Source organism: Leopardus geoffroyi, chromosome E1 (assembly GCF_018350155.1).
Source record: "Leopardus geoffroyi isolate Oge1 chromosome E1, O.geoffroyi_Oge1_pat1.0, whole genome shotgun sequence".
NCBI classification, from domain to species: Eukaryota; Metazoa; Chordata; class Mammalia; order Carnivora; family Felidae; genus Leopardus; species Leopardus geoffroyi.
The window spans coordinates 25,666,339-25,692,701 of record NC_059330.1 but is presented as its reverse complement, the minus strand read 5'-3'; the positions used below and the strand labels follow the sequence as shown (position 1 = coordinate 25,692,701).

Genomic DNA, 26,363 nt, shown 5'->3' with positions numbered 1-26,363 from the left:
TATTCAAAATAAAAATAAATCCTTAATTTTGGTTAGAAGATATAAATACAAAGATGCAATTTCTCCCCATGCATGTTCATGGATCTTAAGTTAAGAACCCTCAGAGAGACTAAGGTCCAGGCAACAAGATCGGAAATGAAAGAGATTATTTAGAGAGAATATATTTCAAATAAATAAACATCCTCTGTTAAGAAAAAAAAAGGCAAATAGATAAAATAATCCTAACCTAAACTGGATTGACTCCAGAGAGTAAAAAGGAAATATCCCTATATCAACTGTTATTTAACAGTTTCCTTTACTTTGCTAAAAAGAGCACACACAAACAACGGTAATACTGCCAAAGCATGATTCATTTTCAAGATGAATCCCTCCCTGTTCAAAGGTTTACATTGTTTTTGACCAGCATCAGACTGTTTATCCACACAAACTGTAAATACAGCATTTTTAGAACTGTCCAACAACAATGCCCATTTTGTTTTGACATGTAAGATACAAAAAGATCATGGAGAAAAATGACCATCACTCAAAGGTCTATGCTTTACAAATGAGAAATACTACACAGAAATATGGGGTGAAATTCTAACATAATAAGACTTTAGTACATGTTATCAGGAGGAAAATGCCTCCTGAAATTCCTAGCTTTCAAAGGGAATGTTAAGCACAGCAGTACTGTCAAACAGTATAATCTCCTCTCTGAGACGCCTTCTGTTAGCTTCACGCAAAAAAATGAACAGAGCTGTGAAATCAATAAAGCTGAGAGAAAATCATGTATTTTTACTCAGAAATCAAGTATTTCTCTTCAACTATTTGTTCTTTCACAAATGACACATCCTTAATTGATTGGCACATCGCACCCTTCTACAAAAATACACTGAAAGGTATTTGTTCACAGTCATTTAATATCTGCATTCTCTCTTGGACCAGAGATATCTGACGGCAGAGATCACCTTAATTTTTTGTGAACTTTGTAACCAAAGACTGGTGTGTAGTAAGCTTAACAGGGAAGGAAGAACAGGAAGAAAAAGGATGCTCAAAAGATACTCTCTTAAGATGTACAAATATAAGGACTATACATCCTTCGTAATTTTTTATGATTACTTCTGTTCTTTGGTCAACCTAGCTGCCCCATGTGTACTCTGAATCTCTCTCCATAAAGTGTTTGGTGAAATTTAATTGAAGGAAACTCCTTAACACAAAGAGAAAGGTCCTCAAAGAATCTACACTATGAGGCTAATTATACAACAAAAGTTTAAGTAATTATTTCTGAAGTAAAATTTCTTGCAAATGGCTGAAAATACAAATATCCCGTAACTTTCTAAGCTTTTTTTTTTTTTTAATTCTAAATGCTTTTCAAAATGACTTCTAGGACTGATTCTAGAAGATTTTCACATAGGACTGATTCTAAAGATCTTCAACCTTGAAGATCATGGGTCACTAGGTAAATAAACATAAATAACTACTATTCTTATAAAAATAATGGGGCCAAAGCATATAGCATCACCTAAGGAGAAAACGAGGTTCCAAGCTTTTTTGAGTTACAGAATTTCTCCCCAGGATTCTATGTACTTATATGATTTCAGTCTATCTTAAAACTTCCTACAGAAAATATATATCTAGAATTGATTAGGTATTACAAAAGGATACATGTTTAAGCAGAAGCTGAAACAAATAAGGATAGGTATAAAGCCAAGAGAACTTCAGAGGTACTCAAACAACTACTTGCATGCTCATATTCAGCACAGCGCTGTTCAAAACAGCAAACAGGTGGAAAAAACCCAAATGTCGATCAATGGAAGAATAGATAAAATTGGAGTATATACACACAGTGAAATATTACTCGGCCATAAAAAGGAATGAAGTACTGATATATACTATGTGTGGCTGTACCTTGAAAACATTATACCATGTCATATAAGCCAGAAAAAACAATCATATATGATCACATATGGATTATTATATGAAATATCCAGAACAAGTAAATCCACAGAGATGGAAAACAGGCTGGTGGTTGCTAGGGACTTAGTGAGAGAGGAACAGGTAGTAACTGCTTAAAGAATACACGGTGTTCTTCTTAGGTGAGGAAAACATTTTGGAACTAGTTAGAAGTGGTGGTTCATCATGAGCGTACTAAATGCCATTGAATTCTTAATATTAAATGGTTAATTTTATGTTATGTACATTTCAGATCAATTGAATAAATACAAATTGATTTCCGTAGTGGGGCACCTAGGTGGGTCAGTCAGTTGAGCTACTGATTTCAGCTCAGGTCACGATCTCACAGTTCGTGAGTTCGAGCCCCGTGTCGGGCTCTGTGCTGACAGCTAGGAGCCTGGAGCCTGTTTCAGATTCTGTGTCTCCTTCGCTCTCTGCCCCTCCCCCGCTCTCTCTCTCTCTCTCTCTCTCTCTCTCTCTCTCAAAACTAAACATTAAAACATTTTTTAAAAATTGGTTTCTGTAGTAACCATAATCTCTCTGTATAAAATCCTCTATTCTTAAAAATATAAATTGGTCATCTGTCAAGAAGAACCTGCAATGCTCTAGAAAAAGTATCATCTAATATAAACAATTTTTTTTGCCATTCTAATGGAAATGAAATGGTACAACCACTCCAGTATTATCTACCAAGGTCAAGATGCACATACACACCCATCATTTCATTAAAAAATGAGAATACATACACACACACACACACACAAATGATAACACATTTGCACCAAGAAACAAGTACAAACATTTTCACTGCATCACTATGTATAATAACCCAACACCAGAAACCTCCCAAATATGCATCAACAATAGTAGTAAAAAGGATAGACAAATAAATACATAGAAGCATATTTGTACAATGAAATACCTAAGAGCAATGGAAATAACTGAAGTAAACCTCCATTGAACAACATGAATTAATCTCATAAACATAATCCCACAGGTGTATTTTAAAATAAAATGCATAGAGAGGGAGAGAGCCAAAGCATAAGAGACTCTTAAAAACTGAGAACAAACTGAGGGTTGATGGGGGGTGGGAGGGAGAAGAGGGTGGGTGATGGGTATTGAGGAGGGCACCTTCTGGGATGAGCACTGGGTGTTGTATGGAAACCAATTTGATAATAAATTTCATATTAAAAAAAATAAAATGCAAATGCTATTCCAAAATACACATGACTCATGACTATTACTCTCCAACAATGAATATTTCTCAATGAACTAAAAGTTAGTTAGCATGGCAAAAATCACCTTTCCCACCTTTATTAAACTCTCCAACAATGAATATTTCTCAATGAACTAAAAGTTAGTTAGCATGGCAAAAATCACCTTTCCCACCTTTATTAAATTATTTAATAAATTAAGAATGTCCCAAAATAAGCCTAAGATCTTGTCTTTGCATGAACACATGAGGGGGAAAAATGTTTTAATTATTTTATCCCAGATCTTGACTAGTAAGGATAATGAGAGAAAGATAGTAGGTTCAGTGGAGAGAGAGAAAATTAGGTTTACCATGCAGAGGTGATCCAGAAGGGCTACTTGATAGACCTGGAACAGGGCTACAGCGACCTCCTTGCTTAGACGTCAGTTCTTGTTCTATCTCTTCCAGCCCAGCACTTTTCTGGAAACGGCTCATACGATTCACAACTCGTGGTGACATATGTGTTCGAACACAAGGCTGGCCACCATAAGGGTTGATGGGGAAAACATGGGAAGTCCCCCGGAGTGTACTGACCACAACCCAGCGACAGTCATGGCTGAAGCAGATGTCTTGTACCTGGAAATGGATAGGGAAAAACGCAAAAAGAGAGATTGAAACTATTTGGATTTATCTAGGAGTATCACATACATATCAGCAGATGTGAATAGAAATACTTGCCTTTCTTACCAAATTTACCTAAGATCAAGTATAACTTAAAACTTTTTTATTTTACAGACAAGTTTCATGGTAAATATTGATCAAACCACCATATCAGGGATTTGATAAGTTTTAGAGTAGAAAGTTCTGTCCCTTGCAGCACAGAGTGCCAAGTAAAAAAAATCCAGACCTAGGCAGTTTTACCTACAGAGCTACAAAAATATGGGTCAGTTTTATTTCTCTAAATTAATTTTCCTTCTAATAAGCATAAAATAGTAAAAATAAAAACAAACATTATACAATGTAGGTGAAGTTATTAATCCAATCATTCACTGAGCTATCTGTTGGGTTCCACGCTAAGCACCAGGAATAAAAAGGTGAATAGGAAATAATCTTTGGGCTCACAGTCTAACAGGAGGAAAAGACATGTGAGAAATTTGTGATAATGTATTATATTAAAAAGCAAAATAAGTGTCTTGTGTACCAGGCACAGTGGTAAGAAAAAGGAAGAAATATATAGTCTCTGTAAGAGGTAAAAAGGAGATGGTGAAGGTGGAGGTATAGGAAAGGCCTGGATTCTGGAAATAAGTTTTGAAGTAGGATATACTTACAAAGAAATAAGAGAAGACACTCCAATTTAGAGATATTCAGATAGTCTACATTAGCTATAAATGCAAAAGCATAACACAGAAATGATGAGCAAGTAGTTCAGCATGTCAGAAAAAAAAAAAATCAGACTTGGCAAATCCAGAACAAGAGGTGTGTGCGTTTTATTTAAGAAATAGTGCAATCAAGATTTCAGGTTTGGAAGAATGATTATGGGAGTGAAATGCAGGGGAGTGGATTTGCAGCAGGGATGAGGGTGGCTGAAGGAAAATTATGTAAAAGTTCCTTCAACAGTCAGGAACATAGGACCCTTAAGAAAGGAGGAATGCAGAAGAGAAAAGGTCTCAAAGCACTCTAATCTCTCTCTCTCTCTCTCTCTCTCTCTCTCTCTCTCTCTTTCACACACACACACATACACACACACACACACCTACACCTCATTTATCTGCAGTGGTTGGCAAACTTTTACAGGTTATCCAGTCTCTATTTTCTGCTATAACTACTCAGCTCTGACCTTCTAGTGTCAAAGTAGCCACAGAAAATATATAAATGAATGAATGCAACTATGTTCAAAGAAACCTTTATTTGCAACAAGTGGCTGATCACACATTTGATTTAGGGGAAATTAATTACTAATTTGTATGACACTTACCAGGCATTGAATACAGAAGTTCAATTATTTTCAAATTAGTAAACCTAATTTACTACTTTCATCTTAATATCAATCTAATGATAACAACTTGAACAAAAATGTCTCCATTTACTTTTCTTCTTAAAAAGAAAATCAAGTAAAATTTAACGTTGTTCTAACCATTTTAAAGCATAGCCTCTAAAAGAAAGGCAAGTTACAGATTGTTAAGATTTTCTGTGTTATTGACTAAATGATTAATTTTCCACCATATAAAACTATAGTCAAACAGTGCTTTAAAAAAAAAAGAATTCAAACAAGTAAAAATATGGTATAATAAAGATAATACGTTTGTAAGTGGAATTTAACATGGAAAATGTATACAGGTATAGACACATAATATATGAATGTGTGGCATAGCATTATAATACGAGCTAAGTAAAACTCCTTCAGCAGTCAGAGAAACCAATACTTTCCAATATATTAGATGTTCAAATAAGTCTAAGTTCAGATTAAAACCATGACTAATATTCCAGAAATAGTCTACCAACAAAACCTACAAGTATACATCAAAGTACAAGTCTCTAAAAGAGCCCAGAACCTTGGAAATCAAAAGAAATCTTAGTCATATATATCAAGACAGGATACTTCATTGCTAGGCTATTGCTAGACTAAAATTATCAATACACAGATAAACCCAAAATTCAACCAAACTCCTTTTATTTCAATCACTGCGATATATCCTAATGACATGTTTATGTTTAATGTTAAAAGGACCTCCTGAAATCTGAAAAAATTAACTCCCAAGATTCTAGAGTTATGAATAAAAAGCTAGTCCACAAGTGCTTTACCTCTGCAGTATGCCTACAATAACTTCCAGCTAAACAGACTTACAGAAAAGCAAAAGACAGGGAAGGAGACAAAGAAAAGTATAAACAGCAGAAGCAAGGAAAAGAAAAATAGTTCCAGACAAGTTTAATATTGTAATATGAAATGCATTAACATAAGCCAGAATCAAACATATAAAGAAAAAACACCTGTAGACTTATTGAGTAACTTGTGTTCCATCCACAGGGCAACTAATCCACGTTATCTAAAACCTTTTTCCAGAATACTTTATGATCAAGACCACTTCCTGGTCTGTCCATGAAAAGAAGTTTTCTTCTTTCATTTTAAAAATACTTCTGATATAAAGTGGTGCTAACAATCAGGGTCAAGGCAGGAAGACAGAATTCCACCTAAATGCTTGCTTACAAAAGTGCTATTAAAGAAGTGATTCTGCTCTATAACCTTGAGACACATTAGGATACTTAAATGAACAGAGAAGATATTAGCTGTCAAGAGACTTAGAGAAAGTTTAATCCTTTACATAACATAGAAGATAATAAGTCATCTACTCACAAAATGCAAAATAATATAACTTGGTCTTATGAAACAAGTTGGGTGGTTTTTCATATATTATCAAAGACAAGAAATATTATAAAATGGCAAACTAGTAATAAAATGACAACATCATCTGCAGCATTTCTGGACCTGAATTTTGAAATGATATTTCTAATAAAGACTTTCTCTTCACAAAACAGGAAAGCTAGATGGCAGCTATATCTCTGTTTCCATGCTACAGTACTAAATATCATGGCAAGTAACATCAGGCAATTGTTAGAAGCTTAAACTAAACAAGTACAGGTACCAAAAAAGTATGGTCCAAACATGTACCCTCAAATTTAGGAAGTAAGCATACTTAGATAATTATTATTTTTAAGGACTATTTACTATACTGAACTCAGGAATTAACCCAATCCAAGCAGATCTGGACAGCAAGAGATATATTGTATGGCTCCTACTTAGCATTTCAAACTGCTATGAAACTAGAGCAGAGAATGAATGTGGACTTGAGACAAGTACAGGTTTCTCTCAGAACAGGGGTCAGAAAACTTTTTCCATAAGGGGCCAGAAAGTAAAATTTTAGGCTCTTCAGGCAAGAAAGCAAAACCAAGGATACTATCTAGGTACTGAGAATAACAAGAAAGAAAACAAAATTTGACAAAATTTTTACCAAATATAATTTTTATAATGTAAGTCTACTAATAAGAAGAATGGCATCTGTTTTTTACAGGAGATAATATTTTGTTTATTTAGGGTTCAAAGCCCATAACATTATCATCAAGTAGATCCCAATGCTGATGTTTATAAAAACCATTCTTGGCTCATGAGATGTACAAAAATAGACAGAGGGCCACATATGGCCAATGGACCACAGTTTGCTGACCCATTTTATACCACCACCATGGTAGTAAATGTAAACTTGTCAAATCTTCATAAACTTCAAAGCAGAGAGGGCCTTGAAAATCTAAAGTCAAAGTTAAAAACACAGTAAGACCCTCAGGTCAGTATTATTCCGATGGTTTACAAGATACTCCACAGTAAAGAGAGGGAAAACTACACAGAAAGCCTTCCCCATAAGAAGAATCCATGCAAGATATTAGTTAGGAACATGACACCAATGAAATTATAGTTCTTTTCTAAATTCAACAGCCAGCAGACATTCTGTTTTGTCTTCAAGGTGAATAGAGCTGTATTCAATTCAACATTAACCCAAAACTATTGGAGAAAGTCATCTTGGTTGAAAAAAAAAAAGTCACACACATATACACATATAAACCCCCAAACCCAGAGACAACTATTTCAAATTATCTTGGACATCTCTTAATGCAAAAATAGATAAGTATGTACAGATATTTATGTGTATATATGTATATACATATCACATAAACACACATATAGATACACAAAGACATGTGAGACATGCACATACACATATAATTTTCATTGGATAAGAGTAACCAATTTGAAATGTAAAATAATCATTAAACTTTAATATTAAAAAAGATAGTGAAAACATATGGAAACAGCACTGTTAAGTATAAAATCTTTACATGTGATTACAGGCTTTCCCTACAGGTAGCACAGAGGAATAAATGTATCTATCACTTACTAGGTACAGAGCCATGGAAAAGTTAGTTAACAACTCTCTGCCTTATGGTTCTTCAATTGGTAAAATGAAAACAATAATGCAAGTCTCTGGGGTTTTAGATTTAATGAATTAACATGTAAAGCACTTAGAATCGTGCCTATCATTTATTAAACAATGAACAAAGATGTTTGCTATAATTATCAGAATTACCATAAAAATATATCCCTATTCTGTTCAAACATCTGTTTTCACTGCTAACAACAAGGACTAAACCACTATTATCACTCTAACAGGTTACTACATTAGATTCTTAAATGGATTATTAATTGAGACTACCTACAAGCAACAAGAGACAAAGTAGATAAATTGTACTTATTCAAAATTAAAAACTTTTCTGCAGCAAAGAATACTATTAAAAATTTAAGACAATCCATAGAATATGAGAAAATTTTCCAAATAATATGTCTGATAAAGGTCCAGCATGTAGAATACATAAATAAGTTTTTCAACTCAACAACATAAAGACAAATAATTCAGTTAAAACAAGCAAAAATTTTGAAAAGATATTTTTCCAAAGAAGGTATAGAAATGGCCAAAAGGTACATGAAAAGATGTGCAACATCTTTTTAGTCATTGGGGAAATGTAAATAAAAACCACAATGAGATACCACTTCATACTGAAAAGAATGGCTATTAAAAAAAAAAAAAAAGAAAGTAAGTAAGTAAGAAAGAAAAAGTTAGAGAGGGAGGGAGCCAAACCATAAGAGACTCTTAAAAACTGAGAGTAAACTGAGGGTTGATGGGGGGATGGGAGGGAGGGGAAAGTGGGTGATCATCATTGAGGAGGGCACCTGTTGGGATGAGCACTGGGTGTTGTATAGAAACCAATTTGATAATAAATTTCACATTTAAAAAATAAATTAATAATAAATAATAAATATAAAAATAAACTTCATATTAAAATAAATAAACCTCATTACAGTGAAAAAAAAAAGATAAAATAACAAGTGTTGATGAGGATGTGGGTAAAGTTGAGCCCTCATACATTGCTGGGAAAAAAGTAAATGGTGTAGACACTCGGAAAATTCCTGTAAAAGTTAAACATACACTTTCATTCTTAAATACCCAAGAGAACCGAAAACATGTTCAAACAAAAACCTGCACACTAATGTTTATAGCAGTATCCTTAGAGTTCAAAAGTGGAAACAACCCAAATGTCTACCAACTAATAAATGGAAAAAATGTGGTATATCCATACAAGGGAATATTATTCAGCCACAAAATGTAATAAAGTTCTGATACATGCTACAACATGAATGAACTTCTAAAATAGTAGGTAAAATGAGAAAAGGTTACATATTATATGATTCTGTTTATATGAAATGTACCGAATAAGCAGATCCATTGATATAGAAAATAGATTAGCAATTTTCAAGAGCCAGGAAGAAGGGAAGGGGGAATAGTTGCTCATGGGTACCAGGTTTCTTTCTGGGGTGATGAAAATGTTCTAGAATAAAATAGTAGTGATCAATATACCAGTCTGTATACTAAAAAGCACTAAACTGTACACTTTAAAAGGGTGAACTTTATGTATGTGAATTCTGTCTCAGAAAAGCTGTTACTTAAAAAAATGAAAAAACTAACTAGTCAGTTTGCTAAAAGGGAAGTTCTACAGCCTCTTTTTATAGTTGAGGTTTCTTTTAACTGTCGTTTAGTTCTTTGAGATGTCTCTATTATTCTGTGCTCAAAAGAAGATACACAGCTGCTACATAGCCGAAGTTAGCATTTTATCTGTGCCCATCATGGCTCACTTCACATCTGGGGTTGGAGTAAATAAGTGACTACAACATAACATGGGTAAGCAGTATATTCTTATTAAGAGTCCCTCCATTCACCAAAGAAGTGTGGTATAAAATGATAGAAAAAATCAAGCAAAGAGTAACTAACATAGTTCTGGGAATCCTCATTAGATGCTCATTATTATCAATTTTATCAATTTAGAGGCTTTTAAGAATACATATGTCAGAGGCGCCTGGCTGGCTCAGTCAGTTGGGTGTCTAACTGACTCAGGTCATGATTTCAAAGCCTGTGAGTTTGAGCCCTGTGTTGGGCTCTGTGCTGACACCTCAGAGCCTGGAGTCTGTTCCTGATTCTGTGTCTCTGTCTCTCTCTGCCCCCTCCCTGCTTGTGCTCTCTCTCTCTCTCTCTCTCTCTCTCTCAAAAATAAATAAAAACATTACAATTTTTTTAATTTAAAAAATAAAAATAAAAAAGAATACAAATGTCAAAATTCTTAGCTAATGAGATATGAATTTTAAAAATACAGAGTACTTAATTAAATGTTTTGCAAATTTATAGTAAGTTACATAATTTATTTTTGCTAAATGGCTCCTGTGTTATTTGGAATATTGATAACATCTCACAACTGTTTTTTATTGTAATGATGTAAAGTTTGGCTACCAGAAACCATTAGGCTTCTAGAAAGCTAATATGTTTGTTCCTTAAAATATAATATAGCTATATTCCAGTAAATCTTTTTTTTTCCAAATTTTTATTTAAATTCTAGTTAGATAACATATAGTGCAATACTGGTTTCAGGAGTAGGATTTAGTGATTCATCACTTACAAATAACACCCAGTGCTCATCATAACAAGTGCCTTCTTAATACCCATCACCCAATTAGCCCATTCCCCACCTACATCCCTCCGTCAACCCTCAGTTTATTCTCTATAGTTAAGAGTCTCTTATGGTTTGCCTCCCTCTTCTTTTCCCTCCCCATATGTTCATCTGTTTCCTAAATTCCACATATAAATGAAATCACATGGTATTTGTCTTTCTCTGACTTATTTTGCTTAAAATAATACACTCTAGCTCCAGCCATGTCATTGCAAATGGCAAGATTTTATTCTTTTTGATGGCTGAGTAATGGTCCACTGCAGATAAATATCATATCTTCTTTATCCATTCATCAGTTGATGGACACTTGGGCTCTTTCCTAGTTTGGCTACTGTTGGTAATATATTCCAGTAATTCTAATTTATACAAATATTTTTTGAAAATCTAAATTATCCATTTTCAAATATTTTGCTGATTTAATAATCCAAAGCAACAATATATGGAGCAACCAAATCTAATTAGCAGACATATACTTAGAACAATTACGCCCATTTTATCAAAACCAAAAAAAAAAAAAAAAAAAAACCAAACTCCATCCCAAATGTATATTTAAGTCATAAAACAGGGTGAATTCAAATTACACATGAAAAAGAGTATTTGAGCTCTAGAATTAAGTGGTACCACATTTAAGCATCTAAGGTATAGAAATCAGCATTTTAAAGGGCTCCAATTTATGCCACAAATTCATCACCAAAACCTAATTAATAACAGCAATAAAAGCATAGGGTCAGTATAATATCCTAAAATCTAAAGCAAAATTTCTCAAACTTTAGTGTGAAAAGAAGTACCTAAGTTATTTGTAAGAAGTGCAGATAATTGGTCCAACCTTCAGAATTATGATTCTGTAGGTACTGGGAGGTGGGAGAGACATAACCAAGAAATTTGCACTTTTGGAACACTCAGATAATGACTCTGATATTGACCTACAGTCTCTAATACGGAGCCAGAAAATAAAGTGGCCAGAAATGGCAGTCCCCCTACTCCCATACCAAACATTAGAAAGCATTAAAAGATATTTTAAAAAATAACAAAGTAATATCAATGATTGCCCAGGGCATGAGTGAGGTAGAATATTGACTGAAAAAAAGATGCAGGAAATTTTCTGAGATGATGAGAATCATCTGTATCTTGATTGTTGTGATGGTTATACATATATGACTAGTAAATGGCAAATCAAGCATTTCCAACATTCTCTCTCTCACCTGACACCTCTACAGATACTTCAGACTTGCGCAGACTAACAGGAAGTGTTGACACAATTATGATCAGTCAGACAAAAGCAGGATACTATTGCAGGATTCTGGGAAAGTATCTCCTTCCCTGATATAAGAAATTAACATCACCGAGGCTGCCAAAACTCCCCATCTTAGTGCCTTGAACTCAGAAATGATACCCACAAGAGTGGCAATTATAAAGCAGTCATGAGGGAAAGAACAAAAAAGTCACAAGGACACTGTTGAACAACTGTACCAAAACTAGCAGCAGCCTTCTTATAACATGACAAAAATAAATCCTAAGTTTTTAAAACCATCGTTAAATATGATTTTCTTTCTGTAGCCCAATATATACCTAATGATTCAAATATCAAATTGCTTTCCAATTCTCTTAAAAAGAAAAAAGGAAAGAAAACCCAAAAGCAGACAGCACTTGGATAGAAAGTCTACAATCCAAGAGTATTATTGTTTTTCAGAAGCCTGTAAGAATGGCAGTCAACACTATAAAGATAAGTCCCCCATAGAGCAAAAACTAGCCAGGGTCCAAGCCCTCAGGTGTTTATGTTTAATGAAAACTTATAGTAAAATATATAAAAGAAGTTATTTGCTTAAGAATTAATATACAAGTTCTAGACACATTCCCAACACAACATTTCAGTAGCTTTTATCCTTCAAAATTAATATAAACTTTCATTTTAAATGCTGTAATTCTTACTATCATGACAAGGTTAATGGCAATAAAAGTTTACTTGGGAATAAATTGCTTAGAAAGGAAATGTGTTAAATTAGACAGATAATCCCCACAGACCCTCTATCCTATCTGCCCAATTCCCTCTCCCTATCAATTCTTCATAATCATTTATTCAGTAAATATTTATGGAAAGCTTATTACAGGTTTTACACTCTTCTAAAGTGTCACAAATTAAAAAATGAGCTAATGCTAATTAGCAGCATGCAATTATCATCTGAACCAACAACTGCACTCTTGGGCATCCACATCAGAGAAATGAAAACTATGTTCACATAATATATTCATAACAACCCCAAACTGTAAATGCCAGGTGAATGTACGTCCACTTACAAAAGGGCAATGTGAGGGAACTGTTCAGTATCTTAATGGACATACAAACCTACATTAAATTGTATAGATCTAAACACAGTCATTTACACACACACACACACACACACACACACACACACACACACAAATGCACAAATGAGTACAAGTAAATCTAATGAAATGTGAAAAAGATCAGGGATTGTACCAATGTCAATATCCTGGTTGTGATATACTCTAGCTTGCAAAATGTTTACCTTATTGAGATAAAGTGAGCCAAGGGTACATGGGATCTCTTAGTACTATTTCTTACAAGTCCAATTGAATCAACAATTATTTCAATAAAAATCTGAACTGAATAAAAAGTGAATATGATGCCTCACAAACAGCACAGAGCCAGCAGTGCTAAAATAGCCAGCTCCTGCTGCAATCCGAACTTGAGTGGAAACAAGGATGAGGGGTGTCCAAAATGCCAAAGGCTGTAGGGATGAAACTCAGCAGTGTTGAGTGGGGGCAGAAAAAAAAGGGGTGGTTATGCCTGGACACTCACTGGATGCTAGCAAGTAGCACTACTGCCCATAGGGAAATAAGTGGCAGAAACACTGGGGAACCAACACTTGGCCAAGTGAGAAAAAAGGCCAACACTTCTGGCTGCCCCCATAGTATCTGCAGGCTAGCCTCCCCTGCCAACAAGACAGAATAATGTGATTGCCTGGCAGCTGTCACTTGAATAACTGACATGTGCACATTAAATACATTAGTCAGTGTTCTGTAGGGAAAAGAATTCCATGTCCTTGTGGGGGTGGGGGAAAATACCCTGGAATGAAATGTAAGCAAAGTTTGCAACAGGGAAGAGAAGCTAAAGTGACCTTGTAGGAATACTCTTGTGCTCCTGTTGATAAATGTGTAACTGGTATTAATGGCTTAATTGATTGTATTTACATGCTTGTAAGTATCAGACGGTATCCTCTGCCATGCAGACTGAAATGATAGTGGGAAAAATGCATGACAGAGTGCCTACTAGGCTTCCAGTTCCTTCCCAATGTTATATAATAGAAACAACAGAATCCCAGTAGGAATAAGTTAGGTAATGACTTAATGGCTGCTGAAGTACTTAAGGTGTTATCCCAGTACAACATCGCCACCTGCCTGATCCAACAACCAAATACACTTCCTTTTTTCAGATGGTAGCTACTAATCTGCTACTAAGTTCTTGTGAATGAACAACTGACCCATGAGGCCTTGTGATTTTTCAAGACCGATATTGGAATGGATCAACTCAAATCTGATAACGAACATGGTGGTAAGGACCCAACAGAGCTTGCTAGTCAAGTGGAAATGGTATGTTCCAGAGTATGTTCCAGCCTGGCCCTAGAAACATCTTGTTTTTACAACTACTTTATCATCTACTCCACTGCCCAAAGCAATGCCACTGGTTCAAAAGACCCCTGACTCACAGAGCTTCCTTTAAATGCCTGTGCCTGATTCCCTGATGGCTTGGCTAAGACAAAAACTGATGGTGTCCACTAGCCTATGGCAGCTGTACAACCCCAACAAAAACTCTGGTGGAACAAATGAAGACCAATTAGCACAGGATAATGGAGAGCTGATCTCTGTTTTAATTGAGGGATCACTATAGCTATGGGGCATTCATATCCACTTGTTTATCATCTATAGATGATTTTGTACTAGATGACAAAGGTGAGTACAGAGAATATATACGATGCAGAGTTTAAATATTTACTATTGGCCTTTACAGAAAAAGTTTGCTGACCCTGCTTTAAACAATACTGTTGACACACTGGCCAAACCTAGTGTGGTTTACCATGAGGAAGACTACATACTGGCAGATTGCAGATGTCCCTCTTTAAAGGCCAAGAGTGCACAAAACAAATCACAGTGATAACTGAACAATCTGGGTCACTCATACCCAAGGTAAGATTCCATTGGCTGATGGGAAGACAATTTGTGCCTTTCATTCTATTAACAGTGTTTCTCAAAGAGCAGATATGTTTTGTTTTAATGAACTCCCACTGTATCAATACTGCTTTCATGGATTTTTCTATTAGTGTCACATCTGAGAAAGCTGTGTCTAACCCAAATCACAAAGGTTTCTCCTACATTTTCTTCTAAAAGCTTTTCATAGTAGGTTTTACATTTAAATCTATGATCCAAATTTAGGTTCATTTTTGTATATGGGATGAGGGATGGATTGATGCTTATTTTTCTTGCACATAAATACCCAAGCAGTCCATCACTATTGTTGAAAAGACTAGCCTTTCTCATTTTGCACCTTTGTCAAAAATCAATTGTCCATATGTATGGGAATGTTCCTGGATTCCCTACTGATTCTGTGGCTTTAATAAGTCTTGATATCAGGTGGTAATATTCCTCCAAATTTGTTTTTCTTTTTCAGAATTATTTTGCCCATTATAAGCCGTATGTATTTATACATGAAGTTTAGAAGTAATTTGTCAATTTCTACACCCTCTCCAAAAATTCCTGCTAGCTTTGTTTATTTGTTTTTATCCTGCTGAGTTTTTGATGGGGATTGCATTGAATATACAGATCAATTTGGAGAGAACTGATATCCTAACAATATTAAGTATTCCAACCCCAAAACAAGGTTCAACTCTCCATTTATTTATGTCTTTACTCTCAGCAATGTTTTATTGTTTTCAAAGTGCATGTCTTACACATGGTAAGTACATATTACACACTATTTTTTACTTTTAACTTTAAAACAATTTTTTTAACATTATCCATTTCTGAGAGTGACACAGACAGAGCAGGAGTGGGGGAGGAGCAGAGAGAGAGGGAGACACAGAATCTGAATCAGGCTCCAGGCTCTGAGCTGTCAGTACAGAGCCCAATGTGGGGCTTGAATTCATGAACTGTGAGATCATGACCTGAGCCAGTCAGACACTTAACCAACTGAGCCACCCAGGCGCCCCTTAACTCTTTTTTAAATGATCAATTACCTATTGTTTGTTGCTAGCATGTAGAGGTCCAACTGACTTCTATATACTGATCTAATATACTGAAACCTAATTAAAATCACTTACTCTAACTATTTTTGTAGAATCCATTAGATTTTCTACACAATCACATCATCTTTAAATACACACAGTTTTACTTTCTTCCTTTCTGATATGATGATGATTCTTTCCATGGCCTAAGATTTCCTCTGCAGATCTCAGGAGGTTCTATCATTGCAGCTTTTATCTCTCCAGTACTCTGTCCTGAGAACTCCATGATCTTCACCTCTCAGCACTCTTAGCATTACCTTATCAACAGGGGGAGTCTACCACGCACCACTTGGGCTCCTCCTTCTTGCACCACAGGATGGAAACTCTGCCCAGGCAGTAAGCTGAGGCAATCACAGGGTTTCTCTCATTTACATCCCATCTCTCAAGGATCATCATCCTTCATAGCCTTATGTACAGTCTCTAGAAAAGTACTGTTTGTTCTTTAACTGTTTCAGGTAGGAAGGTAAATCCAGTTCCTGTTATTCTAGGTTATTTATACTGATGTAAGTGTTATCTAGCTGTATCCTAAAATGAGGAGAGCTTAAAGTCCTCCTATTCCACCATCTTCCCACCAATCTCCTTCTTACTCTACAATGACCAAACATGAAGGTCCTCATGTTAAATCCTTGTCATTTACTGTGCCAAATGATCTACTAAGCACAGTAAAACACATTTTACATATATTATTTCTAACATTTCTTGAAATAAATGCTATGAAATGGACTTTGGTCCCATTTTACAGTAAATTGAAGCTTAAGGAAAGTAGATAATTCATCCTTGGTAATATAATTACTAAGCAGCATCCAAATATATATGAAAATTGGGGATGGGGAATGGGGAGTGACTACTAATAGCTAGTGACTACCAATCCACTCAGTGTGGAGCCTGCTTGAGATTCTCTCTCTGCCCCTCCCCAGCTCTTGTTCATTCTCTCTCTCTCTCTCTCAAATTAAATACATAAGCATTAAAAAAAATACAGAAAGTCCAGTAAAATTTAAATTTCAGTATAAACATAAGTAGGCAATCTAGACATACTCATACTAAAATTATTTATTTTTATCTGAACTGACTATCAAATACTATTAATTAATAATATTAAATAGCTAGATTCTTTGCCATTGAGAATTAAGCCTAAAATCTTACCATTTTATACAACTATTCTGATAAGGTAGAAGTAACACTTATCTGATGTGCAAATGTTTCCAAAGTAAGTTGACCATTTACTAAAATTAGCATGTTAAGTACTAAAATGACTTGTATCTGCTTGAGTAAGATATTATGGAAGTATATTAACAAAATATTGTAAGGTTTTACTATGTGTGTGTGTGTGTGTGTATGTGTGTGTGTGACTGTTGAAAACTAGGAATATTTTTCTAACTGCATATGTGACTTATGAGGAAAATTGCTGTCAGATGCAGAGGATATCCCAAGTCATAGATCACAAAACAACTTAATTCAACATAATTAGATCCACATACTTGAGGTTTTTTTCCTTGCCTGATTAAAGTACCCTCAGAGTTGTTGGAAGAATCCAGAATGACATGATTTTGAAGTACTCAAAGACAGATAGATCATATGCTAAATAGATTTCAAAATCAGTGTTAAATTTTATATATAATTTCAAAATAATTTTCAGTAGAAGGTTACAAAAATTAATTTTATGGTCATTAATTGAGTTTCCTTAGATATTAATATTTGACATTTAGAAATTTCCAGTCTCCTAAATTACAGGGTGTGACACAGAACAAAATAATTTTAATAATTTCTATTTGGTTTCCCTACATGTTAAACCGGAATAACATTGGCAGCAGCAAATATCTGTACCTATAAACATTTGCCCATGTTCAGGGCACTGTTCTAAGGATGACAGATACCAAGAAGGTTAAGCATGATCTCTATTTCTAGATTGCATGTTCAAGTAAATTAAATGATAAATAATGTTAATGCAAATGAAGTATAAGTTAAATATATTAATAGGTATAAGGTAAAAAAAAAGTATAAATATTTAAAATACTCAAGTTCTAGGAGGTTATAGCTAACGTAGGGAATACCAGTGACTGGTGAAGACCAGAGTTCAGAAATAAAATGTGCCCAGCAGCACAGTGAAGTATTGAATTTTTAACCCAAAATGTTCATCTAATTGGTACCTTCCATACAAAAGAAACAAAATTGAATGGCAACTAAAATAAGAATAAACAAGTTTAGTTGTGCCAGAGGGTAAGGACATTGTCAGAGAAAAATGGAGATATGTCAAAGGACACAGATGCCAAGTTGATAGGTGCTAACTGGCCAAATCTGGGATATTCAGAGCATTAAAATAAACAGTTACTGAGTGAATATAACCCACTGAATAAAATAGGAATTTAATGATATATATAAATAAAAGCAGTGTTACAAATTTTGGGGGGGAAATGGGATATTTACATAGTTTAAGATGATTTCTCTTAACCCCCTATCCATTCAGGGCACAAAACAGAACAGTAGACTAAAATGTCCATCTCTTAGACCATCCCTAAAAGAAGTATTTTTTCATACTTTAAAAGATGCGGCCTGAGAGTCCAGCTTCCAATCAGCCTCTATGTAGATGCTGACTGAGATCCATACCACATTAACAAAAAGAAGGATAGAAACCATATTATCATCTCAATAGATAAGGAAAAACCATATGAAAATATTCAACATCCATTCATGATAAAAACTGTCAACAAAATGAGTATAAAGGGAATATACTTCAACATAATAAAGGCCATCTATGACAAGCCCACAACTAGCATCACACTCAACAGTCAACAGCTGAAAGCTTTTCCTCTAAGGTCAAGAACAAAACAAGGATGTCCACTCTCACCGCTTTTCTCAACATGGTACTGGAAGTCCTAGTCAGAGAAATTAGTCAAGAAAAATTTTAAAAATCAACAAATGTGATATAACACATCAAAAAGAGAAAGGATAAAAACCATATGATCATTTCAATAGATGCAGAAACAGCATTCAACAAAGCACAACATCCATTCATGATAAAAACCCTCAACAAACTAGGTTTAGAGGAAACATACCTCAATATAATAAAGGCTATATATGAAAAACACACAGCTAAAATCATACTCAATGGGGAAAAGCTGAAATCTTTCCCCTTAAGATCAGGAACAAGATAAGGATGTCCACTCTCACCACTTTTATTCAACATAGTTCTGGATGTCCTAGCCACAGCAATCAGACAACACAAAGGAATAAGAGGTATCCAAATTGGTAAGGAAGAAACAAAATTTGCAATATTTACAGATGACATGATACTATATATAGGAAACCCAAAAGATTCCACCAAAAAACTGCTAAAAGTGATAAATGAATTCAGTAAGATCACAGGATACAAAAATAAATGTACAGAAATCCATTGCTTTTCTATACACTAAGTAATGAAGGAAGAGAAAGAGAAATTAAGAAAGCAATCCCAAAGGTGCCTGGGTGGCTCAGTTGTTTAGCGACCAACTCTTGGTTTTGGTTCAAGCCATGATCTCACAGTTTATGAGTTTGAGCTCCGCATGGGGCTCTGCACTGCCCATGCAAAACCTGCTTGGGATTTTCCCTCTCCATGTCCTTTTCTTTCTCTCTCTCTCTCTCTCTCTTTTAATAAAGAGAGAGATAAATAAATAAACTTAAAAAATAAATAAATAAACTTAAAAAAAAAAGCAAGCCCATTTACAATTGCACCAAAAATAATAAGATACCTAGGAATAAACTTTACCAAGGAGGTGAAAGACCTATACTTTGAAAACTATAAAACACTGACAAAAGAAATTGAAGATGACACAAACAAATGGAAAGAAAACCTATGCTCATGGACTGGAAGAACACTTATTGTTAAAATGTCCTGTACTACCAAAAGCAATCTACAGATTTAATGCAGTACCTATCAAAATACCAAGAGCGTTTTTTACAGAGCTAGAACAAATAATCCTAAAATTTTCATAGAATCACAAAAGACCCTGAATAGCCAAAAATTGTAAAAAAAGAAAACAAAACTGGTGGTGTCACAGTTCCAGATTTCAAGTTATATAACAAAGCTGTAGTAATCAAAACAATATGGTACTGGCACAAAAATAGACACACAGATCAATGAAACAGAATAGAAAACCCAGAAATGAAACTACCACTCTATGGCCAATTAATCTTTGACAAAGCAGGAAAACATATCCAACAGGAAAAAGCCAGTCTCTTCAACAAATGGTGTTGGGAAAACTGGACAGCGACATGCAGAAGAATGAAACTGGACCACTTTCTTACACCATATGCAAAAATAAACTCAAAATGGATAAAAGACCTAACTGTAACCATCAACAGGAAACCATCAAAATCCTGCAGGAGAACACAAGCAGCAACCTCTTTCACACTGGCTGTAGCAACTTCTTACTACACACATCCGTAGAGGCAAGGGAAACAAAAGCAAAAATGAACTACTGGGACTCCATTAAGATAAAAAGCTTCTGCACAGCAAAGGAAACAATCAACAAAACAAAAAGGCAATCTTTAGAATGGGAGAAGATATTTGCAAATGACATATCTGGTAAAAGGGTGAGTATCCAAAATATATAAAGAACTTATAAAACTCAACACTCAAAATAATAATAATAATAATCCAATTAAAAAGGGGCAGAGGACAAGAATAGATCTTTTTCCAAAGAAGATATCCAGATGGCAAAACAGACACATGAAAAGATGCTCAAAATCACACATCATCAGGGAAATGCAAATCAAAACCACAATGAGATGCTACCTCACACCTGTGATAATGGCTAAAATTAACAACACAGGAAACAACCGATGTTGGTGAGGATGCAGAAAAAGGGGAACCATCTTACACTGTTGGAATGCAAACTGGTGCAGCCACTCTGGAAAATAGCAGGGAGTTTCCTCAAAAAGTTAAAAATAGGGGCGCCTGGGTGGCGCAGTAGGTTAAGCGTCCGACTTCAGCCAGGTCACGATCTCGCGGTCCGGGAGTTCGAGCCCCGCGTCAGGCTCTGGGCTGATGGCTCAGAACCTGGAGCCTGTTTCCGATTCTGTGTCTCCCTCTCTCTCTGCCCCTCCCCCGTTCATGCTCTGTCTCTCTCTGTCCCAAAAATAAATAAACGTTGAAAAAAAAAATTTAAAAAATAAATAAATAAATAAATAAATAAATAAATAAAAAGTTAAAAATAGAATTACCCTATGATCCAGCAATTACAACTACTAGGTATTAACCCACAGGATACAAAAATACTGATTCAAAGGTATACATGCACCCCAATGTTTACAGCAGCATTATCAACAATAGCCAAATGATGGGAAGAACCCAAATGTCCATTTATGAATGGATAAAGAAGATGTAGCATATATATTTACAATGGAATATTACTCAGCCATAAAAAAGAATGCAATCTTGCCATTTACAACAATGTGGATGGAGCTAAAGAGTATTATGCTAAGTAAAGTAAGTCAGTCAAAGAAAAACAAATACCATATGATTTCACTCATATGTGGAATTTAAGAAACAAAACAGATGAACATGGTGGGGGAAAGAGAGGCAAACCAGAAAACAAACTCTTAACTATAGAGCACAAAATGAGGGTTACCGGAGGGGAGGTGGGCAAGAGGTGGAGGGGGATGGGGATAGGAGGGGATGGGTTATGGGTAATGGGTATTAAGGAGGGCACTTGTTATGATGAGCACTGGGTATTGTATGTGAAGCAACAAATCACAAATTCTACACCTGAAACTAATATTATACAGTATGTTAACAAACTGGAATTTAAATAAAAACTTGAAAAAAGAATAAATACATACATAAGTCTCTTCTTCAAAAAAAGATGTCACACACACACACACACACACACACACACACACACACACACACACACACAACCTGGATTATTAGCCATAAAAAAGAATGAAATCTTGCCATTTGCCATAACGTGCATGGAGCTAAGTGAAATAAGTCAGAAAATAACAAATACCATATGATTTCACTCATATGTGGAAATTAAGAAATAAAATGAATGAACATAGAGGGGATAAAAGAGAGGCAAACCAAGAAACAGATTCCTAACTACAGAGAACAAACTGACGATTATCAGAGGCGATTGGGTTAAATGGGGATGAAGAAGTGCACTTGTCCATGTTGAGTACCAGATATTGTAAGTGTTGAATCACTAAATTCTACACATGAAACTTACATTATACTGTATGTTAACTAACCGGAATTTAAATAAAAAACTTGGAAAAAATCAGGCCACATTTATAATGAGGAACTTCCTACATTTCAGAGTTGGCTAGCTGCATTCTCATGATACTGTTTAACTTGACCCTCTATCTCTGTCTTTTATGTAAGGTACTAATTATATTTAGGGGCTGAATTAGATTCAGATTTAATTGAGAGGACTTGGAAGAAATATTTCATAGATGATATTGTATATATACATCCTATTACACAAATCAGGAAGCACATAATGATATCTGACTGTTCCACATTGGTAATGTTAAGACTCATCAGCTAAAGCCAAATACAGATGATTATTGCCTAAATTCATTGTTTCATTAGGGGTAGCAACAATGGTGATTCTTAAAATTCTAACTTTTATTTTAATTGACATATAATTGACATACAACATTATATTACTTTCAGGGGTACAACATAATTCACTCTGTGTATATATTACAAAATGACCTCCACACTAAATCTAAATTCTAAAATTTTTAATACTGGAACTCTTCCATAAGGAAAAACTTTACCTCATCAACTATTCAGTTATCTTATTAAATTGATACAAGGAAGACAAGGTAAATGCTGAATATTCTCTCTTTAATTATCAGTTTTGAGGATAATGAGTTAGTAAACAAGCTACCTACAATTATGTCCAATGCTTCCTTTTAAAGTATCATTATAAACTCATGGATTTCTATATATTTAAGATGTTTCATTTTATTATAGAAAATTCTTTAAATTTTTTAATGTGTATCTATTTTTGAGAGAGAGAGAGAGACAGAGCACAAGGGGGGGGGGAGGGGAGAGCAGAGGAGAGGGAGACAGAATCCGAAGCAGGCTCCAGGCTCTGAGCTGTCAGCACAGAGCCTAATGCAGGGCTCGAACCCATGAACTGTGAGATCTTGACCTGAGTCGAAGTCAGATGCTTAAGCAACTGAGCCACCCAGGTGCCCCTCTAAAACAGCATTTTAGACTATTGGGAAAGGACAAGACTAGTCAATAAATGGTGGTGGGTGTCAATGAGCTATCTCTCAGAATAAAGTATTTACAGTAGTGTACTGGTAAATGCATAACCACAGGCTCTGGGAAACAAAAGAATAGTTGAGATTTTAGCTTATTAAGCTATCACAGTATCTACCAAGTGATATTAAGAGTATTAAATACATGTAAAAGCATTTAGCATGGTGCCTAATACAAATGCTTAGTAAATTACATATGTGGTTGTGTGTGTGTGGATGTGTGGATGTGGGCATGCCCATACATGTGTGCACAGTGATGTGTTGCTAAATGTTAAAAGCTGGCTGCATAAGAAAAAAATAGTTCTGATTTGTAGTGTTTGCTGACTCCAATTATGTAAACACTCTTACTGTGGATGATTTCATACCACCAACACAATGTCACTATATCCAGAGTTTGGGAGAAATGTACATAACTCATTCTCACTAGCCACTGTGAACTGACTCCTACATACCACTGAATATTATCCATATAGTCATACATTACAAAACTCAATTATTTTTGTGTATATGTGAATGTGTTTACATGTATGTGTGTGTGTGTGTGTGTGTGTGTGTGTGTGTACATGTATGCATGCACCTGGAGAGACATCAGATAGATGACAGAGTTTTTGCTGGGGCAAGAAATGGTACAGGGTAGGAGGAGAAGGATAAATAGAACTTATGGAACTTTTGTTTTATCAACATTCATTGACTTGTTTACCTACTACTTATGTATTTATGGGGCCAAATATTTATATAGAATAATATTTATAGGATAAATATTTTTTCTTAATTACCTGATATACTCTATCACCAAGAATAGTATGTTGTCACTAACATTAAGCTTCAATATGATATAAATAACCAGTTATTTTAGATGTCATATTACACACATGCATGCGCATGCACACACACCTTCTGAAAAATATACAACTTACTTTGGCTTCAGTTTCTCCCCTGTGAAGAGTATACAGATGATGGACAGCACTTTGTGACGAAGACCAAGGATGAGTCAGAATTTGGAAGACATGAAAGTCATGGCCAAGGGTGTCTGTTGTAACTAGAAGCATTCCTGAAGAACACACCAAAAAGAGAGTAAAAATAAAAACAATTATGTATGTTGATGAAATATTTTCACAAAATATTCATTATGCTTTAAAATATCACCGAAGGAAAAAATGACCAAAGATGTAAAAAATTTCCCCAATTAAAAAAAAAATTAAAATGCAGCATCTTTTTCCTGTATGAACACAAAACCTTAATGCCATATCAGTATACAAGCATAGTGAGGATACTAGCTGTAAAGGTTTTATGAGGTTCCTGTACAACTAGTAGAGAAAAGTTTATGGAGAGTTCACAAGCCTTTTAATATAAGCAAATCTGATGACAAAGAATGTGAAAATGACTTCTCTCCATGGAACTAAAACTTGCTCCCATTTTTTGCCACTTCTTAAAACCTGAATTTTAAGTTTCAGTGTATCTGAAATACCCTACACTTAATCCACCAGTTTAAAAATGTTTCTCTACCCTGGCATAATATTTATTCAAATGCTGAACAGTGTCTCACATAGCAAGTTTTTTTTAATTTTTTTTTCAACGTTTATTTATTTTTGGGACAGAGAGAGACAGAGCATGAACGGGGGAGGGGCAGAGAGACAGGGAGACACAGAATCGGAAACAGGCTCCAGGCTCTGAGCCATCAGCCCAGAGCCTGACGCGGGGCTCGAACTCACGGACCGCGAGATTGTGACCTGGCTGAAGTCGGACGCTCAACCAACTGCGCCACCCAGGCGCCCCATCACATAGCAAGTTTTTAATTTTGATGAAATGTCATAGCTAAGAATTCTTTGCCTAATCCAAGGTCACAAAAATTTTGTTTTCTTGTCAAAATTTCAGTTTTATATTTTGCATAGAGGTCTATCATTCGTTTTAAGTTAATTTATGTATAAATTGTGAGATATCAAACTAACTTTTTTTTGCAAACAATGTCCAATTGTTCTAGCAAGATTTCTTGAAGGGAATATTCTTTACTCACTGAGGTCTTTATCCTTTATTCTTTATCCATTGTCAACTTGCCAAAGATGAACTGGCTGTATCTGCATAGGTCTTCACCTGGAAGTATTATTCTAGTCCATCATTTTCTGTGTCTATACTTTCATTAATACCACACTTGCTTGATTACCATAACTTTATATCAAATGTTGAAGAAAGAACCTTTTTTTTCAACATTATTTTGGCTATTCCAATTCCTTTCCAGACACAAAATCAGATTTTTTTTTTTTTAATTGTAGATAGAGCACATGAGTGGGGAGAGGGGCAAAGGGAGACACAGAGAGAATCTCAAGTGGGCTCCATGTTCAGCACGGAGCTAGATGTGGCGCTTCATCCCATTACCCTGGAATCATGACCTGAGCTGAAATCAAGTCAGACACTCAACCAACTGAGCCACCCTGGTACCCCAAAATCAGATTTTTGATATTAAAAATTCCTAGGGGGGCATCTGGGTGGCTCAGTCAGTTGGGCAGCCGACTTCGGCTCAGGTAATGATCTCATGGCTCGTGAGTTCGAGCCCCAGGTCAGGGTCTGTGCTGACAGCTCAGGGCCTGGAGCCTGCTTCAGATTCTGTGTCTCCCTCTCTCTCTCTGCCCCTCCCCCACTCACACTCTGTTTCTGTCTCAAAGGTAAATAAACATTAAAAAAATCTTAAATAAATAAAAATTCTTAGGATTTTGGGGAAGGTTATATTAAGTTTATAAATCAAATTGTCAGTGATGGACAGCTTAACAATACTGAGCCTTCTAATCTATGAACACTTTCTATTTCTTGATATATGTTTTCTTTGACTTCTTATTTTTCCTGTTGAACACATAAATTATATACATTTTTTCTTGGATCCATTATAAATGGTACTTTTTATTTTATCTCAATTGTCAATTATTCCCTGCTGGCATATAGAGACATAATGGACATTTTTTTATATTGACTGGATAGTCTGCCAGTTCTAGTCAGGGCTTTTTGTAGATTACAGGGAGTTTTCTTTACAGATTATCATGTAGTTTGTGAATAGACATAATTTGATTTTTTCCTTTACAAACTACATGCCT

At 35.1% G+C, this 26,363-nt stretch overlaps 1 protein-coding gene across 1 annotated transcript in view; it reads right to left on the bottom strand.

Annotated features, from left to right (window-relative positions):
• Nucleotides 1-26,363, bottom strand: part of BCAS3 (BCAS3 microtubule associated cell migration factor) — a 620,462-nt gene that overhangs the window by 359,163 nt on the left and 234,936 nt on the right. Inside the window, exons 15-16 of the mRNA XM_045490037.1 lie at nucleotides 24,198-24,331; nucleotides 3,496-3,760 (exon numbers count right to left, since the gene is read on the bottom strand). Of these exons, the coding sequence (XP_045345993.1) occupies nucleotides 3,496-3,760; nucleotides 24,198-24,331 (399 nt within the window). The remainder of the gene's footprint in view (nucleotides 1-3,495; nucleotides 3,761-24,197; nucleotides 24,332-26,363) is intronic.